The 18,992-nt window shown below is 34.6% G+C and overlaps 1 protein-coding gene across 1 annotated transcript in view; it reads right to left on the minus strand.

Moving 5' to 3' along the window:
• Window positions 1-18,992, minus strand: part of LOC129791326 (uncharacterized) — a 38,377-nt gene that overhangs the window by 2,758 nt on the left and 16,627 nt on the right. Inside the window, exons 2-4 of the mRNA XM_055829443.1 lie at window positions 3,669-3,879; window positions 2,200-2,627; window positions 1,906-2,132 (exon numbers count right to left, since the gene is read on the minus strand). Of these exons, the coding sequence (XP_055685418.1) occupies window positions 1,906-2,132; window positions 2,200-2,627; window positions 3,669-3,862 (849 nt within the window). The 5' untranslated portion in view covers window positions 3,863-3,879. The remainder of the gene's footprint in view (window positions 1-1,905; window positions 2,133-2,199; window positions 2,628-3,668; window positions 3,880-18,992) is intronic.

Here is an 18,992-nt window from a genome sequence, read left to right on the forward strand (position 1 = left end):
ACAAATAGTATTACATCGCATAAACAAACTTCTATACGTTGTGGGACACCAACTCTTATAACTGGACGCGTTATGATTGACTTTCTTGTGCAACTACACACCTACATTACCTACAATATAAAATGGAAAGGAAAAAAAGGATTTTTTTAAAGGAAGGGGATATGATGTGCATTCATGTTTTTATAAGGAATTAATTATGTTAAAGATTTATTTATTTATTTATTTGTGAATGTGATATTTATAGATTCTAAGGATTTTTAGAATATGCCAAAATATTTAAAAGGCGACTTTCAAAGGCTTTTATTAGAATTTACTCTAAGGACTTCACATTACTGGGGTCCATTGACCTTGTGCGGGGTTTTAATATTTTATTTAAATTGTATTTAGACAAAGATTTAGAGAATTTCCCTAATGAATTTTCCAGTATTAACCGTCTAATATTGAGAATTCAAAGAGATTTGTATGATTCAAGGAAATTATAGAATAGATAATTAAATATTTGCGAAAGGATTTTTAGGACTTTGAGGATTCATAGAATTATAAACAGAGATAATTTATGTATTGAATTATGAGTCTTAAGAAAGGATTTGGAGGGTCAAGAATAGATACATAAAAAAGATTTTAAGTTCTAAAAATATTTCCCAAGATTTGCAAGAATTTGTGGGCTTTATAGAATTGAAGAATTCAAGAAGATTTTCAATTCTAAAATCTAATTCATTCTAACTCTTCTAAAATAAGATTTAAAATTAAGACAATTCTCAAAAACTTTTAATGCACCTCTAACATCTTCTTCTTCTTGGAATCTTCCGAAATGGGGGTGTTGGAATTTTCCAAGTAACCCTTCTCTAGCGTGTCGTTATTAGTGTGCATTATAATCCCATCTAGTTGATTTTCATTATGGCAATTTAGTGGTAAGGATGGTGCGGTGTAATAAATTTGATAAATTAGAAAACTTTTAATCTTTAATTAGTGAACCGCTAAGGATTTTAAAACACTTAAGTAATAGCATCCTCAGAGGGTTAACTTGCAAACAAAGTTCATCGTATTTCTTTTTGCCCTGTTTATCCCATATGAGATTTCACAGCTCATTTATGACTCTCGGGGTTATGGTGATTATAAGCTGTAATAGTTTGCACTTTACAACCCCCCCTTTACTTGGGGAGAATGGAAGATTTTTAGTGCTCCACAGATGGTGCCAAAAAAGGGAAGGGGGTGGGAATATACACTACCCTCAAAAAGTTTCCTGGCAAACAAAAATTGGGTATTTTTTAAGGCAAATTTCAAGTGGCTATATCTCCAGCTGTGGTCAATCGATTTTCAAAAATTTATCAGATTTAGAAAGGGAATTAAATTACCTTTCCAACGATACTCTATTTATCAAAATCGGTGCACTAGCGGCCAAGATACAAGAGATCAAAATCAAAATTTGTGAAGTCATAAAAAAAATCGCTTTTACCTAGCTTTACCAAAATGGCTGCCAAGAAATAATGGGTTGACCGATTTTTAAAAATTTACCAGTTTTGGAAAGGTGAGAAATGTACCTTTCCAAAAATAATAAATTTTTGAAAATCAGTTGACCACAGCCGGAGATATAGCCACTTAAAATTTGCCTTCAAAAATACCCAATTTTTGCTTGCCCGGAAACTTTTTTATGGTAGTGTACATGTGGGGGTGTATGGAATATATGTATATTTGCTTGCAACTGGGATATCTTGCAAAATTTCAGCTATCAACATGCTCATCTCTCGGATAGAGAGATTAATGTTGGCAAACAACCCCTTCTTGCATGTTAGAAGGGGTGTGCTATGTGTGATTGCCATGGATTTATCCAAAGACGATAAGACTCACAAGCTAATTGTTTTGTATCTACGAAAATCAAATGTGTGTAGGGCAAATTAATTATACCTTCTGGGGAACGGATAAGTGACTGGGATATCCCGATTCAGCCGTAATGGTTGTCTGATCGAAATCATCCACCTCCTGCTCATCATCCGACTCGATGAAGTCATCCGTTCCAAAACTATCTCCCATCTGATAGGCACTAAGAATTCTCGAAGACTCCGACGAACACTTTGGCTTTGTACCTCCATAGGAATACCTCCGTGGTGGATCTACCAGTGAACTGTATCCACCTGCAGTAACCAAAAAAAAAAGAAATTTTATAAGGAAAAGAGAAGGAAATCCTCATGAGAGACGTACCGAATGATGAGAATCGCGCTCCTCTGTGCAGTGCTGGCGGTGCACTCACATTCCCCAGCGATAGCAGTCTCCGTCGTTGGAAGTCATATCGAAAGTCATCGGAGTAGAGCGTGAGCCCGGAAGCTTCGAGCACCTCCTGGAGTTCTCGTTCCTCCTCCTCCTGCACCACGGCGGCCGCCACGGCAGCTATATTGGGATCCTTGAGTGCTGAATTTGAGTGACTGCGACTCTTATACATCACCAATATCACCATTAAACCGAAGAAGCCACCCAGTGTTGCGGCTATCCTTACACCTGTCATGACGTCATAAGTAGCATAAAACTCCATTCTAATTCTTTCGCGTTCAGCTGCCAGACTTTGCGGGGAAAGGGTGCCATTCGCTGGGGGCTGTATCGTGCTCGTGCTGGCATTTTCGAAGCGTTTCGAGCTGTTGCAATAACAATAAAATACAATATAAGAATATTCTTTTTATGCTCTCTATTCTTTCAAATTAACAATGCAAGACAGGAAAGATTTTCTGTAGAAATGAATTCTTTAAAAATAGAAATTATTATGTTTGTTAATTAACGTTCATTCTCCTTTGTTCTTTTTCTATGCAATTATGCTTGAAATGTACAAAAACGAAAATAAAAAATTACTAAGAATTTATGGTAATGACAAATTAATTAATTTCCCAAAAATTAATTTTTAAAATCACTTTCAGAACAATTTAAATAAAATTAAATATAAATCATTTTCAATTAAAGCCAATATGTAGGTAGCTACTATTTTTTTTTAATTATAAATGTCCATATAGGCTTACAAAGCGTTGTATTTATAATATTTTATTGATAATAATTCAGAAAAAATACATTTTTCACTTTGAACTTCAATATATTTTTCATCATAATTATAAAATTATTTTAATGAGATTTTTTTACTAAAAGAATTTCGTAAAAAGCCTTAGTTTTATTTTAATTTTTTTTACATTATAAAGTATGTAATCTTCTTCAATATTAATTAAATTTATTTAGAAAATAAAACATAAAAGGAGTTTATTCATTTTTAGGTTTTCACTGCAACACCTAATTAAATTAATAGCATATCGCTTTATTATATTTACCCCCACGGATAATTTATAAAACAATTAATTTTATTATGTGAAACATTTAAACTTTATAGGTAAAATAATTAAATTATGCACTAAACTTTAAAAAATAAATTTATAACACTAATTAAATTGAGTTGATAAATTTCTATAAATATGCTGAATTATCACATCTATGGAGCAATCTCTCGCTTCTTTTTTTATTAATTAATTTCAATTTACTCTGGCACTGAATGGAATATTAAAATTTTAATTAGCATGGAATTCTTTGGAGGAATAGCATAAAATTTTCTTTGTCTTGCAATCATACTTGTAGAAATTCTCATTAGAAAATACATAATTCAGCTGCTGGGAGAAGAGAGAAGGTTTCATGGCACTTACCTAAGTGAATGTGGGGGTGGAGTTGTTCGATCGATTCTTGACACAACAGCCTGCGGGGGATGATAACGAAGTGGTCCGTTGGTGTGTCTGCGGCGATCCAGTGGCTCTGTGGTGTACCGTGGCGGGTAGTATCTAGTGTAGGATGTCGGCGACGACGGATCTGATGCAACTGACCGTCGCGCGGCTTTGGCCATTGCTAAGGAGACATTCTCTGTTGATGTGATGTGGGTGCGAGATAAAATTGAGAGAAAAGTAATGGATAAATGCGGCGAGAAATCATGAGTCAGGAGGTATCAAATATCATTTTATTGGATTGGATGGGGGTTACACATATTGGATGAAGGAAATTGGATATTCAGCAAGATTTTTGCACAATAATCACTAAATTCAAGGCACATGGACTCCATTTATGTGTGTGGTGGACAATTCGATTTTCTTTCCGCTTTAAATTCAAATTTAAATAAATTAGGTCCTGTCAAAAATATGACAGAACAAACTTTGTGTCAAGAAATTGACAGTAATTCAATTTTATTTTTTTCAAAATTAACGAACTCTCAGTGACGAAATGGTGTGGATAGAATTGTGCAATAGGCGATAGGAAAGAAGAAAAAAAAAGTGGATAAAATCCATCAACTGAGCGGCGTTGTTTCGCCTTGATCCACGACGATTAATGATTCTCATGAGAGGCAATAGCACCAGGCGGCCCCACATAATCAAATGCTACTAAATAATATTCCGCGCCAAACCCATGTACACCACTTCATTCTGGAGTGTGTGTTTGCCACCAAAAAGCATATTCCCCATCCATGTGTGGATTTATGTACGCACCGACGTTTCCCCGAAAAATTGTTTACTCTGCCCAGGTTACAATTTCATCTCTGTGTCCGTTGTCTGCGATATATGTATTGTATGAATCGTTAATTTTTTTTTCTTCTTCTAAAAATACTTCACGCCAAAAACCCCCAATTTTTCCCGAAAGAAAAAAAAATGTGTCGAGAAACGCCATTTAATTCCTGCGACCAATATTTGCGTGTGAAGGAAAGAAAGGAGAGTTTGGGACGTGCGGGCTTGCATGTGAGAAATGTATATTTCCTATTTGAATGTTTAACTGATCTATTTGTTCAATTTTATAGCTCAATGGATGATTAATGGCGGGCAATCCGCGGCATTCGACCCAATTGATTGCGTTCACACAAATACTGCGCCATGCGAGTCTATTGAGATGTAATTCTGTCGGCGAACGTATTGGCTGGCTCTAAGCTCGGAAATATCAACAATCGAATGTACTACATACATACATAATAATAAATGGCCAGACTGGGAAAATTAGCATTGAGAAATTGTCTACGAGGGCAACAAAATTTCATACGAATATATCAATGGGATTAGTTGAGCGTTAATATAATTGTTAAAATGTTGAAATATGCAAATATTTAAATGGATTTTCGGTTAGGTATGTGGCAGGGTATGTGGGCAACATAATGCACAAGTAACAACCACCCTCATTTTGTAATTTAGATAACCATTTAGAGAGGATATGGATTATACAAATGGGATTTCATGTAAACACATGTGGAATATTGCATTTATTTTCACTCCTACAGTTTGATTTATTTAATATTTGATGCTAAAAATTCAAAAGAATATTGAAGAGTTTAAAGAAAGATAATTAAAAAATTACCTTTAATTTTAATGACTAACTTAATCAAGGAAAAAAGTTCTCTATGAAAATCGTCGTCAGAAATTAACCCTTAACTCTCAGCCAGCATTGTCTGCTGAAATTAGATCTTCTTCATGATACTTAATTACCAAAATATCATAATTCTCTTTCACACCTAAAATCATATTCAAAAGAACAACTTAACACACAATATAGAAGCTAATTATCTATTTTATTGCTTTTGAAAATTTTGTCACTAAATGACACGCAACTCTCATCAACATGAAACCCCCTTTTATTTTGGGGGAGAGGCAGCTAAAACCCAATTATTGGGAAGTTGCTTCGTCATTTAAACATGCGTCTGATCAATAAGATATAGTTCCGAAAACGTAGATAAACAGAGCTTATTTATTTCCCGCAAAATGTACGTCTCTGAAATGACTAAAACTTCTTCATTGGCGGGGGAGTAATTAGAAAAATATATCAAGTTGATCAACTTCCGAGATTATACTTTCCCCACTTCCTCCATATATAGTTTCGATATTTTCCCAGATAAACGAGTTGTGTGCGGTTGGAAGTACCCTCAATCATATCTCAAGAAGTTTCCTTGGAGGAAAATGACAAACCAGGAGTTTGGTTGGGGACACAAAAGAAGCTTCGCCCCATTGTCTCAAGAAAAGACGCAGTCATACCAGATAGTACATAGCGTCGCGTTGTACAAAAGGCGTAAAAGGAGCAAAATTGTGTGGGTTGGGAGACCAAGGGATGTCTGGGGAATATGCGGGGGAGTAAAATACACGTGACAGTATGTGAAAGTCATCAAGGATCGATTTTCCCCGACAGTGCTATGTAGGTACTTTTTATTCATGCCCAAAGTAATGAAATATTCCATGTAATATCCGATCTATGTAAATATGCACATTTTAAAACTTTTAAATGAGCAAAAGGGAGAGATGCGACGGAGGGAACTTTGTGATGACATTGTTAAATACTTCCTCAATTTGGACGGAAATTGGGTCAGAGGTCAAAAGTGCGGGTAAAGCGAGCGGGGGGGACTGCATAAAATCTCCCCGTGACATGGTGTTCTTTACCAGATAAAATTTGTGTTTGTGGTAAGTCCTTTTTTTTGTGGAACAATGTTCGTTAAAGTTTCTCCGCATGAATATTTTATCCATCAGACAACTTTATAGAGGGGGGAGGTGCAATGAAGAAAAGTTTTGGGGGGACTAAGCAATTTTTGACAGGGGAAAAAATAATCAATCAAAGCTTTTATTCATAAATTCAACTATGTTTAGTACGTCTAGGAGAGTGCTGATATTTGCTTAATTAATGGGTTCAAGTTACGACTTCATTTATGCTAAAAGTGAACCCTTTCGTCTAGTACATACCCTCTCTCACTCTCCTTTATATCTGATTCTTCACCCGCACTCTACATTCTCCAAGTTTTCTGCTTCAGCAGCATTATTTCAACGAATATTTTACACAAAATTTACATCTGACTCCTCATTAAAATTAAATCACTACCTCCATTGCTCCCCAAAAGCTTTTCTCACATATACACACATACAGCTATGTATGAAAACCATTCTTAATTTTGCATTGGCTGGAGAATTTCCCGAGCAATGTTCCAACTCAAATGCTCTTCAGAAAATTCAAAGGAATGATTAAAAAGTTTCCATACACTACATTCCTTACAAGTTAGTATATATGAATAGGATGGGAGAGGGTGGAGAAGCATGAGAATTTTCCCTCGAAAAGCGTCAACAAGTGTGCTCATTTATAGGTATTCATGTCACGTATGGAATGGAAATACCCTCATAGATCCGTGTAAGTGGGACAGTGTCAGAGCACCCTCTTCAAATTTTCTCGCATGGCCAAGTGACGAAAAATCCCAAGAATTGATATTTTTCTCCCAATGCAATTTTCACCTTCACGAAAAATTCAATCATCCCCATACATTTCAAAGGGAAAATCCATTGAGTTTCATTGATGCGAAATCCTCTTCGGTGTGGTGAATATAATTTTTCCATCCCGTTGGATATTTTGCAATGTGTACAAGAGTATGTTTCATGCAAATGTACATGACATTTATGCAAAATAATACCATTATTTCAAGGCAGACATCTCACTCTCGAACCCTTCCATCCAAGTATTCCACGTGCCACAGGGATTCATCCTCCCTATCGCCTTACTGAGGCTCTCTCATCGATCCAGGCGGAAAGAATAGAAGGTGCGCTACTCCTGGGAGCTGGATGATCGATTGGGATATTTTCATATCTTCCAAAATTTATGCATCCTCCTATATTTTGACTAAAGTGAAAATCATCTCTGAAAGTCGCAAGCATAAACTTTATATAGCTTTGTGACATGGAGAATTTTCTATGCTTTCAAAACACGCGGAGCTTCCAAAAAATTTAAAAGCTCCGGAAAAATCAATTTTGAGAGAATGTTATTTGTTCCAAATATTTAATGAACTTATTGGAAGAAATGTTTGAAAAAGAAAATACTTTCTTCGTGAAAGCATTGAGAAAAGTTTCTGGACAGATCTAAAAGCTCTCGGTGGAAAAGCTTCTTTACCTACTTGTATAGAAAGTATACATCCTTTCTACGTATGTATCTATTTGACTACGATGAACATACTTATTTAGGAAACTTTTCACAATAAGAACACTACAGCAAGATAAAGTGCATTGTTTTCCTCTCTGACCGCTTTTCAGAAGATTTTCCCAACATGCTTTACTTACATTGTTTTTTGCATGTAGAATATTATGTATATTTCGTCCAAATTACATATAAATAGAGAATTCTCAAACAAATAAGATGAATTTTTTTAAAGCAAGTCTACGGCTGCTGATCATGAGCAACATAGACTGTTCTTAATACGTAGGTATTTACTTCAAAAATTCATAAAACAACAGAAAAATCATCTGCATGCTGGATGAATATTAATTAAGCTTTTTTTCCGGGAATGACGGTGAGCTTCCGTTCGTTGTGAGAATATTTAAATTGTATACCAAAATAGTTTGCATAAATGGTAAAAGCTGTGAAACGAATTTAAATAATTGAGTCACATGATTTCTCACACCTGGACACTATATATACGCCACGTGTAGGTATTATGTGGGTAGAATTTGCTGGTTGGTTTTTGAGATGAAAGTCAAAGGGCAAAAATCGAACCAACTTCCTCCCCATACATATATAGAGTCGACCACAGGACTAGTTTTAACCAGCAGTGTTCGACTTTGGTTCTCCGGTCAAACCCAACTCCAACGGATGCTCGCTAGGACATATTATATATATACATATATATGTATGAATGGAGCACCCACATAGAGTGGCTGCCATTTCGATTTGAATGCATATATCTCACCCCACATATAGCAATAGATATGTATAGTTGATGTATATATGACAGTATGACCCACTTCTGCAAATCCAAACTGTGAAGCCTCCTCTTAGTAGACACTCCCGATGGCGAGGTTACCCACTTGTCATCCACCAAATTGCATGCACTCCATATGAATATTTTGTAACGAGGCAGCTTAAAGGCGCACACATATACATATAGCTATCGATAGCAAAAGGGGGAAACTTCAAAGTAAAACATCTCCATTGCATACATCCCAAGTTTATATTAAAGCCCAAGTTTGTCATAAGAAATTTCCTTTTCGCAACTGTGTGTCTAATCTCTTTGTGGTCCTCTGCCGTGATATAAACAAAATTCTCATATGAAAATGGGGGAGGGGTGAGATGAGAGAAACTTTGGGGATTTACCAATTATATGCGGGGGGGGGGGGAGAAATGGAGGAGAAAGAGAACATAATTTTGAGATTAGTTTCTGAAACTTCTTTCACCATGTCCATGTCCTCCTTCAAACACACAGACAACATCAACATTTTGTGAGAGGATTATCATGAAGAGAGATGAATAAATTGTCAAATATTCCCCAAAGAATTCTCCCCTCCCTCCTCCACCAAAATAAGCTTCTTGCCAAAATAATAATCTTTTGCATTTCGTATATTTTCATGCTTTTTTGGTTAAAACAAATAAACCTTCAGACAGCTTTGCATATATGCATACAGTGAAGAAACAACATCTGCAGTCAATTCAATTTATATCACAAAGACTTCAATTTCCGTGGCATTTTTCTCGCAAAATACAGAGAAAAAAAAGTTATTTTCCACAAACGAGAAAAATACTCAACGCTGTGCTATAGAATTGCAATTCTCAACAGTAGCGTACAATTTTTAGCATGCGGAGACGCGGAAATGAGATGATTGAAATGCTTTTGAAAGCAACCAACTGAAATTTGCTATATATGTGCTGATATTTTATTCAGTATTTTTCATCGTACAAAAAGCTCCATTTTTTATATACATTTCATGATAAAAAGTTCACAACATTGGGTTGTACGGAAGTATGAAGAGGAATGAAAAGCCAAATTGATATCAACAACAGTTGCATTTTTTCTCACCATTAGTACTTCAATCGAATGTAGGTAGATATATTTGATTTTTTTTGTAGGAGCTTTTCTTCCCGGAATAAACTGGGGCAGATCTCTTTAAAGGAGCTCCTTTTATGCTTACACGGGAAAAGGATGTATCGTTAAATATGTATAGGAGTGCAAAGACAAGAAAGTCTTAAAGATAGCATTTGATTCATTTAATACCTTGAGGGAGAATTCAAATTATCCGAAATGTCGGTTTTTGAATAAAATTCTTTGAATCATAAAATTTTGACTGAAAGCTCGAGGTTCCTCAAAGTAAAAAGAAACTTTCAAAGCTTTCAAACTTTATTTAAAGCACACATAAGAAACCTACCAAAGAAAATTGTCTCTGTATTTTTGCGACGCCAAAAACGACTATTTGTGACTCAATTGTCTTATTGTGACTCAACTTTTGCCTAATATTGACTCTATTTTAAACTTATCTGTGCTACTAAATATCTAATGTAGTCGCGAGTTTTAACCTAAGGGCACGTTAAAAACTGGAATTTATTAAAGTCTTGTATAACATTTTATTAAGCATATATAACACTAGTTAAAAATTGAGTCAACATTAGGTAAAAGTTGAGTCACAAATAGTCGTTTTTGGCGTCGCAATAAGGTAAATTTCCGTCAAAATTAGTTTTAACCAAGAAAATTCAGAAATTTAAAGGCAAAAAGGGAAACAAGGTGGGTATGTTAGGTACCATTTATTCCTTTATTATTTTATTCTATCAAGTCAATAACGAAATGCCAACGTCCCCCTTTTGTGAGAATGTCTTATTTGTGCGAAAACTACTGGAACTCCAATGTACCTGAACGATGAGAGAGAAAGAGGCTTAAAGAGGTAAAATCGCAATGTGTCTGGTAGTCAGAAAGTTTTCTATATACTATATACAACGTTGAGCCTGGGAAATTGGTGATGTGGAAGGGAAAAGCCGACCTTGTGTTTTTCTCCACTTGACTGGATACGCAACAAATTGTGCGGAAATGACTTCTCAATAAAGACAAGATTGGAAATCAGTCCGAACAGACGTGACTCCATGAAAATGTGCAAAACACACCCAAAGTGCTGCAATTTGACATACCCCTCGTGCTCATAAATTATCTAGGAAAGGGGAGTAAACGATAATTTCTCCAAGATGATGTTGTTTCATCGACCCAATGGGTGTGAAAGTTATCCATTTTTTGAGGGGTGGAGGAGAGAGGGTAGTGTGCGGTGACATATCAACCGGAGTATATCACAATTTATTCTATCGGTCGTGCACAAAATATCAAATGTCCTCAGGAAGACTTTTGTCATTCACCTTTTAGTGAAAGTAATCTTTTCAGTATATAAAAGCCACAAAAGTTTACCCACACAACCCCCCTCCCATCCCCAAAACCATTCATTCGACCAAGAATAAATATCTATACCTTTTTGCGGAATAGACTTCCCATGATCCGAAGGATACAAAATCAATTTTTCTTTATATGGTGGTGCACACAAGAATACGATGAAGTCGGATGGAAGTTACCTCCACTTGTGTCCGCCATGAAATAACCGAATGATATATATACGGGATGTGGAGTGTGTGTGAAACAGATAAAATCGATAAAATCCGGTCATTCAATAATAAAATTTCAATATTTGCCATCCCTGTACGGCCATGGCCCACGGGGGGAGACTCAATCAACTCAACCAGGAAAGGTCTTAACTCGTTATACCTTCATCCCACCTACAATATACATATACAGAGAAGGAGCTTTTTACTCATTTCAATTTCAATTTGATTTGTATTATGAAATAGTTTATACACGTAAATTGTTTATGTGGGAGTTACTTCTTTTATGTGCTCCTCCGCTACTCTGCTTATAACCACCGAATGGCAATATATTAGCATACAACATAAAATCTTGACTACTTCACACATAAAACCGAATGGGATTACACAGTGTGTACATTTTATAAAATAGCAAAACGTGCTACTTTCAACTATGTACGTAGTGTTGTGAATTGAATTATCTCACAGAGATTTACAAAAGGATAATAGACTGCTGGAACTGTTTGAATTTCAACATCACTTCTCACTTGCATAAATATGTATGCGAAAAAGCTCACGTTGAAATTCTTTCTCCATAATATGTCAGACGTATACGAGCTTTTCACTTTCAATTTGGATAAATTTTGCTATCTAATTGTTCATTTTTCATCCATTTAAATGGCGAGCTTTATTGCACTAAAATACATTTAAAACGAAAGAATTTAAAAGCTTTTTCCCATTGTTTCTGACATTCCATTCCACATATCATTGAACGATTAAAGCTCATTTTTTGCACTCAAATAAATTTGCAAAAAAAATCAATTGCAGTGTAAATATGTCTGCCTTTGCACATTTTCAGCGAACTAATAAATTTCAAATGTGCCCCAGAAAGCACAAATGAAATTCCATTGATATTTAACTTGCACTCGGAAGCTCCTGTGCTTTTAATCTTTCTTTAATTAAAAATTTAGATGCTAAATGGGAAGTTCTGACAGTTGTGAGCTTTGCAATTTTAGACTAACTCTTATCTAGATTTTACCTGAAAAATTAATTATTTTGGAGCTTTCTTAAAAGGAGTTATGTATTGATTTTTTTGCAATGCCTGGTGAGCTTTCCTTGGAGCTTTTATTTCCATTTTAATTAAATGTTTTCAGCGGGTAACTTTCAGAGATTGCGATAGGATTTGATGACAATTTTCTTATTAAAAATCAGTGAAGAAAATTCAAAGAAAATCGAAAGGAGCTTTTAAATATCCTTCGGGAGCTTTTCCACGCTTATATAAATTGTATTCAGCTTCTGAGAATGTATTTGAAGAACTTGCAATAGTATATCGTAGCGATTAAATGGATTAAATTAAGTAGAGCACATTGAAAATTCCTCTTGATAAGACACATTAAATGAAGAAAAAAGAGAATCTACAGGTGGTTGTCTACACTTCTCAATTTAAGAAGACCTCGAGAAGAAAAAGCGATAAGAAAATAAGAATAATCACCTTAAATAAATTTTAGAGAAAAAATTCTCAACAAATGGTGAAACCTTTGACCTCTCAGGAAAAAAAAACATAAACGTAAATTTCTTTTCTGAGACAATTCGCGAAGAGATTCTTCAATAAATTGGCTATTGGGAAAGGGTTCTGATTGCAAAATAATGCCAATTTGTTAGAGAATGTGGGTCACACACAATCACATTTTCTCCAATCTTGGAAAAGTCCATGATTTCAGGGGGAAAATGGAAAAAGTTTTTCAATGGCAGGAAGAAAAGTATTTGCAGTGATTTTTCCTCTTGTTCCTGCTTTAGGATGCATTTGGGTGAGGTTTCACCACACATCACATAGTTTGCATAACCTCGAAAATGTGTGGGGCTCATCATTTTCCTACTCCCCTGACTCAGTTTTCCAACTCATGTTGAACTTTTCAATTGTGGTATGAGATACCGCCGCAGAATCGACAAAGTTTGTAATTCAGCTAATTGTGTTTCATATTTGTGAGGGGGGTGGGAGTGACGGAAAATACGGCATCATATGCTGACGAGATGAGTTAAATGCTTTCGGTGTTAAGAAAGTGGATTTTATGATATTGTTTGTTTTTGTGATGAGTATGCAATTAAATTAAACAAATAAATAAACCACACAACTTTTTAACTCATAATGTTATAAAATTCCTAAATTTATTGACTTTATTTTGAAATATTTACAAGCACAATTGTGATAAAATCTATATGGCCATAGCAATTGCTCCACTCAAACCAATTGCTTTTCAATGGGGTTTAAGCGGTAAAATGCGTAATTTATTGTACAAAGCGGTGTGGGGGTATTTTTCATATACATATAATGCTTATTTTTAAATAATCAATTTTCTCCTCCACCACCAACAATTTCCAGCAATTTTATTGTTTGCACTGCCAATATGCTTGCACCCTTCCACACACCCCGCAAAAAATAACCCATAATGTGTAAGCTTCCGGTGTATATTTCACCAATTCTTCCGGTTTTCCCCCCTTAAAATGGAAATTCCAAGAATTATTGCAAAGCGTCACGAATGGAAATTCCTTTCATGTGGATTATGTGACTTGGGTGCTAATACTTTAGAATTATTTCGTAATTAACATAATTTTCTTGAATTTGAATTGACAAAATACATTTTATGTGCGTAAAGTGCGATGTATTTTATATATTGAAAGGTTTTTAAGTAATCTGCAATTACAAATAAATCGATTAATTTATCGAAAAAAAATTCTTAACTTAATACAAATTCAAAAATAATCAAAAGAATTAAAGCTTATTTATTACCAAGTTAAAAATCAGAGTTATTTAATACCTGATGAAGACAAAAAAGAAATTTAAATTCAATAAAAATTGCTGTGATTTCTCATTGGAAAAATCCACTTTTCTTGAAAATCTTTTAAGAATTTTATTATCTATATAGAAAAACTCATTCATCAGCAAAATATCCATAAAAAAGGGTTAAAAAATTTTCTTAAAAAATATCTGTATTCCTAAGAGATTCAAAATAAAATTAATAATACTAAAAATAAAAAAATCATTGAAGTTTAAAACATAATTTTCCAGTAAAGTAGCTACAGAGTGAGTGTTTGGGTGACTAAAATTTCCTGAACATTCAAGAAATTTAGACTATTCTTTAAAGGTTAAAATAAATTAATTTCGTGTTAAAAAATGAGGTCAAAAAAATTAGAAAGAAAATTTCCAAACATTTTAATGAGTATTAAACTTTAGATAAAAAGAATTAACATTGAAAAGGAAATGTTCATTAAAATAAATAATGTCAAACGTTAAAAAATAAGCTTCAGATATTTAAACGAACATCAAGTGTTAATTTTTAAATAACTGTCAAGTAGTTTTCTAATCCATTTTCAACGTCTCTAATATTAAAAAGAATAAAAATACCTTTTTGAATAGATTTCTAGCTACGTCAGTGGGATTTCCCAAACAAGCATTAAATTTTCTTTAATTAGAAAAGCTTCAAAAAATGTTTGTTCACATTTTTCAGTCACTTATCAACCCCGCATCCTCTTTAAGCCAGAGAGAACATTGATGCTGTATATAGCGGAGGGAATAAAACACGTACCCGTATTTTACATTTAATAAAATGCTCAAACCACGAGAGATGTGGTTTGGGAAATTGCGAGGGAAAACCTCTAAAGAGCACAAAGTTATTACAATTGTCATTGCGAAATATAATGGCGTGGATAGATAAAAGCTGAAAATTTCAATGATTTTCTTTTCTGGTGTAAAATTTTGCACACGCTGAGACAATATCATCGCCTGGCGCCAGTCTATATAATAGTCTTATCGCATTTTCTCCCCCAACAGCCAGACCATCATTGAGGGTTTTTTTTCTTTCTCTTTTTCAGAGATTGGAATTGTTGCAATTATGAATATTATTAACACATTTTGACGCGAGTTTATGCGGAGTTTATGAGCGCAGAGAAAAATATCATAACTTTTTTTTTTAACTCGCAAAACATTGATGAGGTTTTGGTGTAACGTATCTGCATGCCACGCACAACTGAAACAATTAAGTTGACACGCCATGCCTCACATGTTATTCTGGCGGGGGTTCTTTAGCAAAGTGCTCGACTCCGCCTACGAGAATGTCACCAAACACCTAAAAGCAGATTTAATTATGCAAAAGTTTCGTGATGTTACAAGCACTTTGTCAAGGAAACGGCACCAGGGGGTTGGGTATCAATTTGTTTTGAGAAAGTTTGTAGTATTTTTATAAAAAAACTATATATATTGTACATATGTATGTAGGTTATGTATAACTCCACAAATTCTGACCATTTCCTCACTCACAGAAAAGGTAGTACAACACCCCCCAACACGTCAAAAGAGAACATTTTCAAGCGCGACACTCAAAACGAGAAGTCCTCATGACCATGTAACTTTGAGTCAATATTTACTACCAACTGTAAATAATCTCCTTGTATATCTTGGAGTGTCAATTTTACTCTCCGTGTCCTTCCGCACTACATCCGGAATATAGCTCTGTCTCTGTAGGCTCTCGCTGCTCTATAGGTGCTAATTTGAGCAATAATAATAAATGCTCAACATGATGGGGAAAAAGAGTCAAATGGAAACACAATTTTCGCTAAAAATATATCTTTCGAAAATATTGATTTATATATTTTTGGAAATTATAGCATTTTTGATTAGATTTTCAAGTACAAATCCGTTGCGTTGTTTTTGTAGCTATTTTGGTAAGAAAAAAATACGTTCCAAAAACATTTCGAGGAGAGAACTTTTAAATCAAAACCTTTTTGCTATGTAGGAAGCCATTAATGTAACACTGCGGAAGTCGTTAAATTTTTGTTAAAAGTTTTCAGGAAATACGGTGTGAGTTGGTTTTTCTTGTTTTCTTCCCAAAAGAAAAATAAGTGAAAGATGCTGGAAAATACCTGAAGGACAATATTTTTCATTTTAAAGGAGAAATTTAATAAAAAATCATTAATATTAATATGAGATTTTATAAGATGTTAAAGTTAAAATTTTTATAAAAGGAGTTTAGTCAGCGTGTTGTGTGGGAAAGTTCTCCGCATTAGAAAGAACAATGAAAACGCGGTTTATAAAAGTAAAAGATCAAGTTTATGGATAATTAATTCAGCTAGAATAAGACTTGGAATGAAATAATAATTCTCAAAAAAATACTACATTAATTAGGCCAGACAAAAGCTTTATTCTCCGGTGAAAGCTACCCAAAGATTTAACTTCGATTGACCGATAAATTCTATAACGAGCAGAGATTAACATTTCACAACTGCTGCGGTTTCGGATATACCCATGATTTCTAATTATTATCATCCTTGGATCCTTTAGCATGCCAAAATCAGGCACATCTGCTCGATTGTACATAGTAAATTATATACCAAAAGTGCTTAAAGCTCAAATACCCAAATATATACCATATAAAATTGGGGAAGACAAAACTTCCAAACTTGTATTTTATTGATGAGTTTTGTGAGATATTTTCCACCACCCACAACCAGGAAAAGGGACGAAAAGGGATGGAGAAAATCTTGAATAGCGAGAAGAAATCAATATGTCAATCATGAATTTTATCATTTATCTGGCAATGAAATGTTTCTCTTCACACCCAACCAATTGAGGTGATGACGGACAAACCTAAGAGGCATATTTAGGTGACAAAAATATGTTCCACTCAATTGAATTTCACACACGCATTAACTCATCATTTTAGTCGGGGAGTGACAGCGTGAAGATGCTTTTCGATGGAATTATTGACTTGCACGGTACATTTGGGGCTTCAGCGCCAAAATAAATCTGACTCTCTCTCTCTCTCTCTCTCTCTCTCTCTTTGTATGTAGCGATATAGGATAGGAAAGTCTATGGCTCTTTGGGAGGGAAAACTATTCAGGGAATGCCAATAATTTTGTGTAGTCGAGTAAACAAACTACTCCACACACTGCTTCTCTTGTACATCTCATAATTTATTCACGTGTGAGTGGAGCTTTATGGCAACATTTCCATAGACACATATATGTACACAACATAGACTTTTGATCCTTTTCCCTCACAAATCTGACACTTTTTGGCAATACTTTTGACCACCTCATGCGGTGTTGACCATGAACTGTGGTTTTTAGATGAAAATAAAACCTCAGCACGATGAGGTTTAGAAAGCGATACTCCTCCAACCAACCAGAGCAGTGAAAACTTACAAAGTTTTAGGTGAATGTCAAGTGCAGCATTGGAGGCGACATGAAAAGTAGGTTGCAGTGGTTACAGGAATAGCGTTCAGTGGGAAATGTGTTGGAGATATTAAAAATATGACATACCCTTGGACATAGCCAGAGAATGCTCAAACCACTTCCAATGACGCCATGAAATTGTTACTAATAAATTTTCACTTTAAAAGTTTTTTTTTAAGTCTCAATTTGATTATGAAAAAATCCTTCTTTTTGCTAAATTTTCGAGGGATCTTCACATCGAATTAGTGTTCAATTTAATAATAGAATGGGAATTATTTTCTTGGTAAGATTTTAATTTTCTTTTGTGATCAAAAGGAAGAATATCTCAATAGAAATCTGAAATTCAAAATAGATAAAGTTTCTTATCGATTATTTTCGATTTATTCCTACGAGAATTTTAGAAGAGATTTTTGTTAATTAATCATGGAAATTCTATTACTTACTTATTATAGAATAAAAATGGAAAACATTTTCTCTGTTAACTGAATAAAGAATTTTATCAAAGAAAAACTACAAAAAGGAGAGAAAAATCTTTACAAAGAATGAAAAAAAAATTAATCAAATGTTTCAAAATTGCACAAAATACAAAAAGAATTCTAATGAAAAGCCCTTGCAAAAGCATAAAAAATAAAATCATAAACTAAAAAAAAACTGAATATGTATTTCCGTTAATTTTTGTTCACCCCTGTGGATTGATTAATAGTTTTTTTTTGCAAAATAATGCATGATGCAATAAATTTTGCAATAAATACACCATGTAAATTTCCATGGAGCTCTCCCCGAAAAAAGTGATAAATTGCCAGGGAATTCTTTGTAAACTAAATATGCAGTGGGGGCGCCTGGTTATAGCGCGGAGCAACAGTTTGTATGGAAAAACACGACAAAAGTATCATGCTGGGAAACGCGAATAGGGGCGGAAAGAGTTATGAGATTACCAAATATATTTTTGGGGATTAATGGGGGGAAATACTTTTGCAAATTTTCACTGCAATAGAGTGAAATTTTGCAATTTCCACGAATATCAATGAGAAGATTTTTTATAGCTATATTTCTATTCTACTATTGATATACAAATCCCCCGTTGAGAGTTATGTGTGTAAGCTATACCCTCATTCTCCCATATCAGTCGCGTTTTTTTGCTCGCTATATACGCACTTCAGGAATAATATGGCGTGCACATTGGTGGAAAAAGCCAGGCAGCGAGAACATCATGACATGAACAATCCCTTGTTCCGTTGTACCGGATGGGGGAAAAGCACAAAGCGACAAAATGTATTTATTCGTTTGTCATCATCATGGCTATAGACGCCATTTACAGTGGGTTTTGCGAGGCAGAGAAGATGTGGTTTTGCACAGAGAGAGAGTGGTGCAGAAAATGGGTGAGGGAAGTGAGCCGTGATTTCCAGAAGTTGAAATGCTCGCAGTCGGGA

The sequence above is a fragment of the Lutzomyia longipalpis genome, chromosome 2 (assembly GCF_024334085.1).
Source record: "Lutzomyia longipalpis isolate SR_M1_2022 chromosome 2, ASM2433408v1".
NCBI classification, from domain to species: Eukaryota; Metazoa; Arthropoda; class Insecta; order Diptera; family Psychodidae; genus Lutzomyia; species Lutzomyia longipalpis.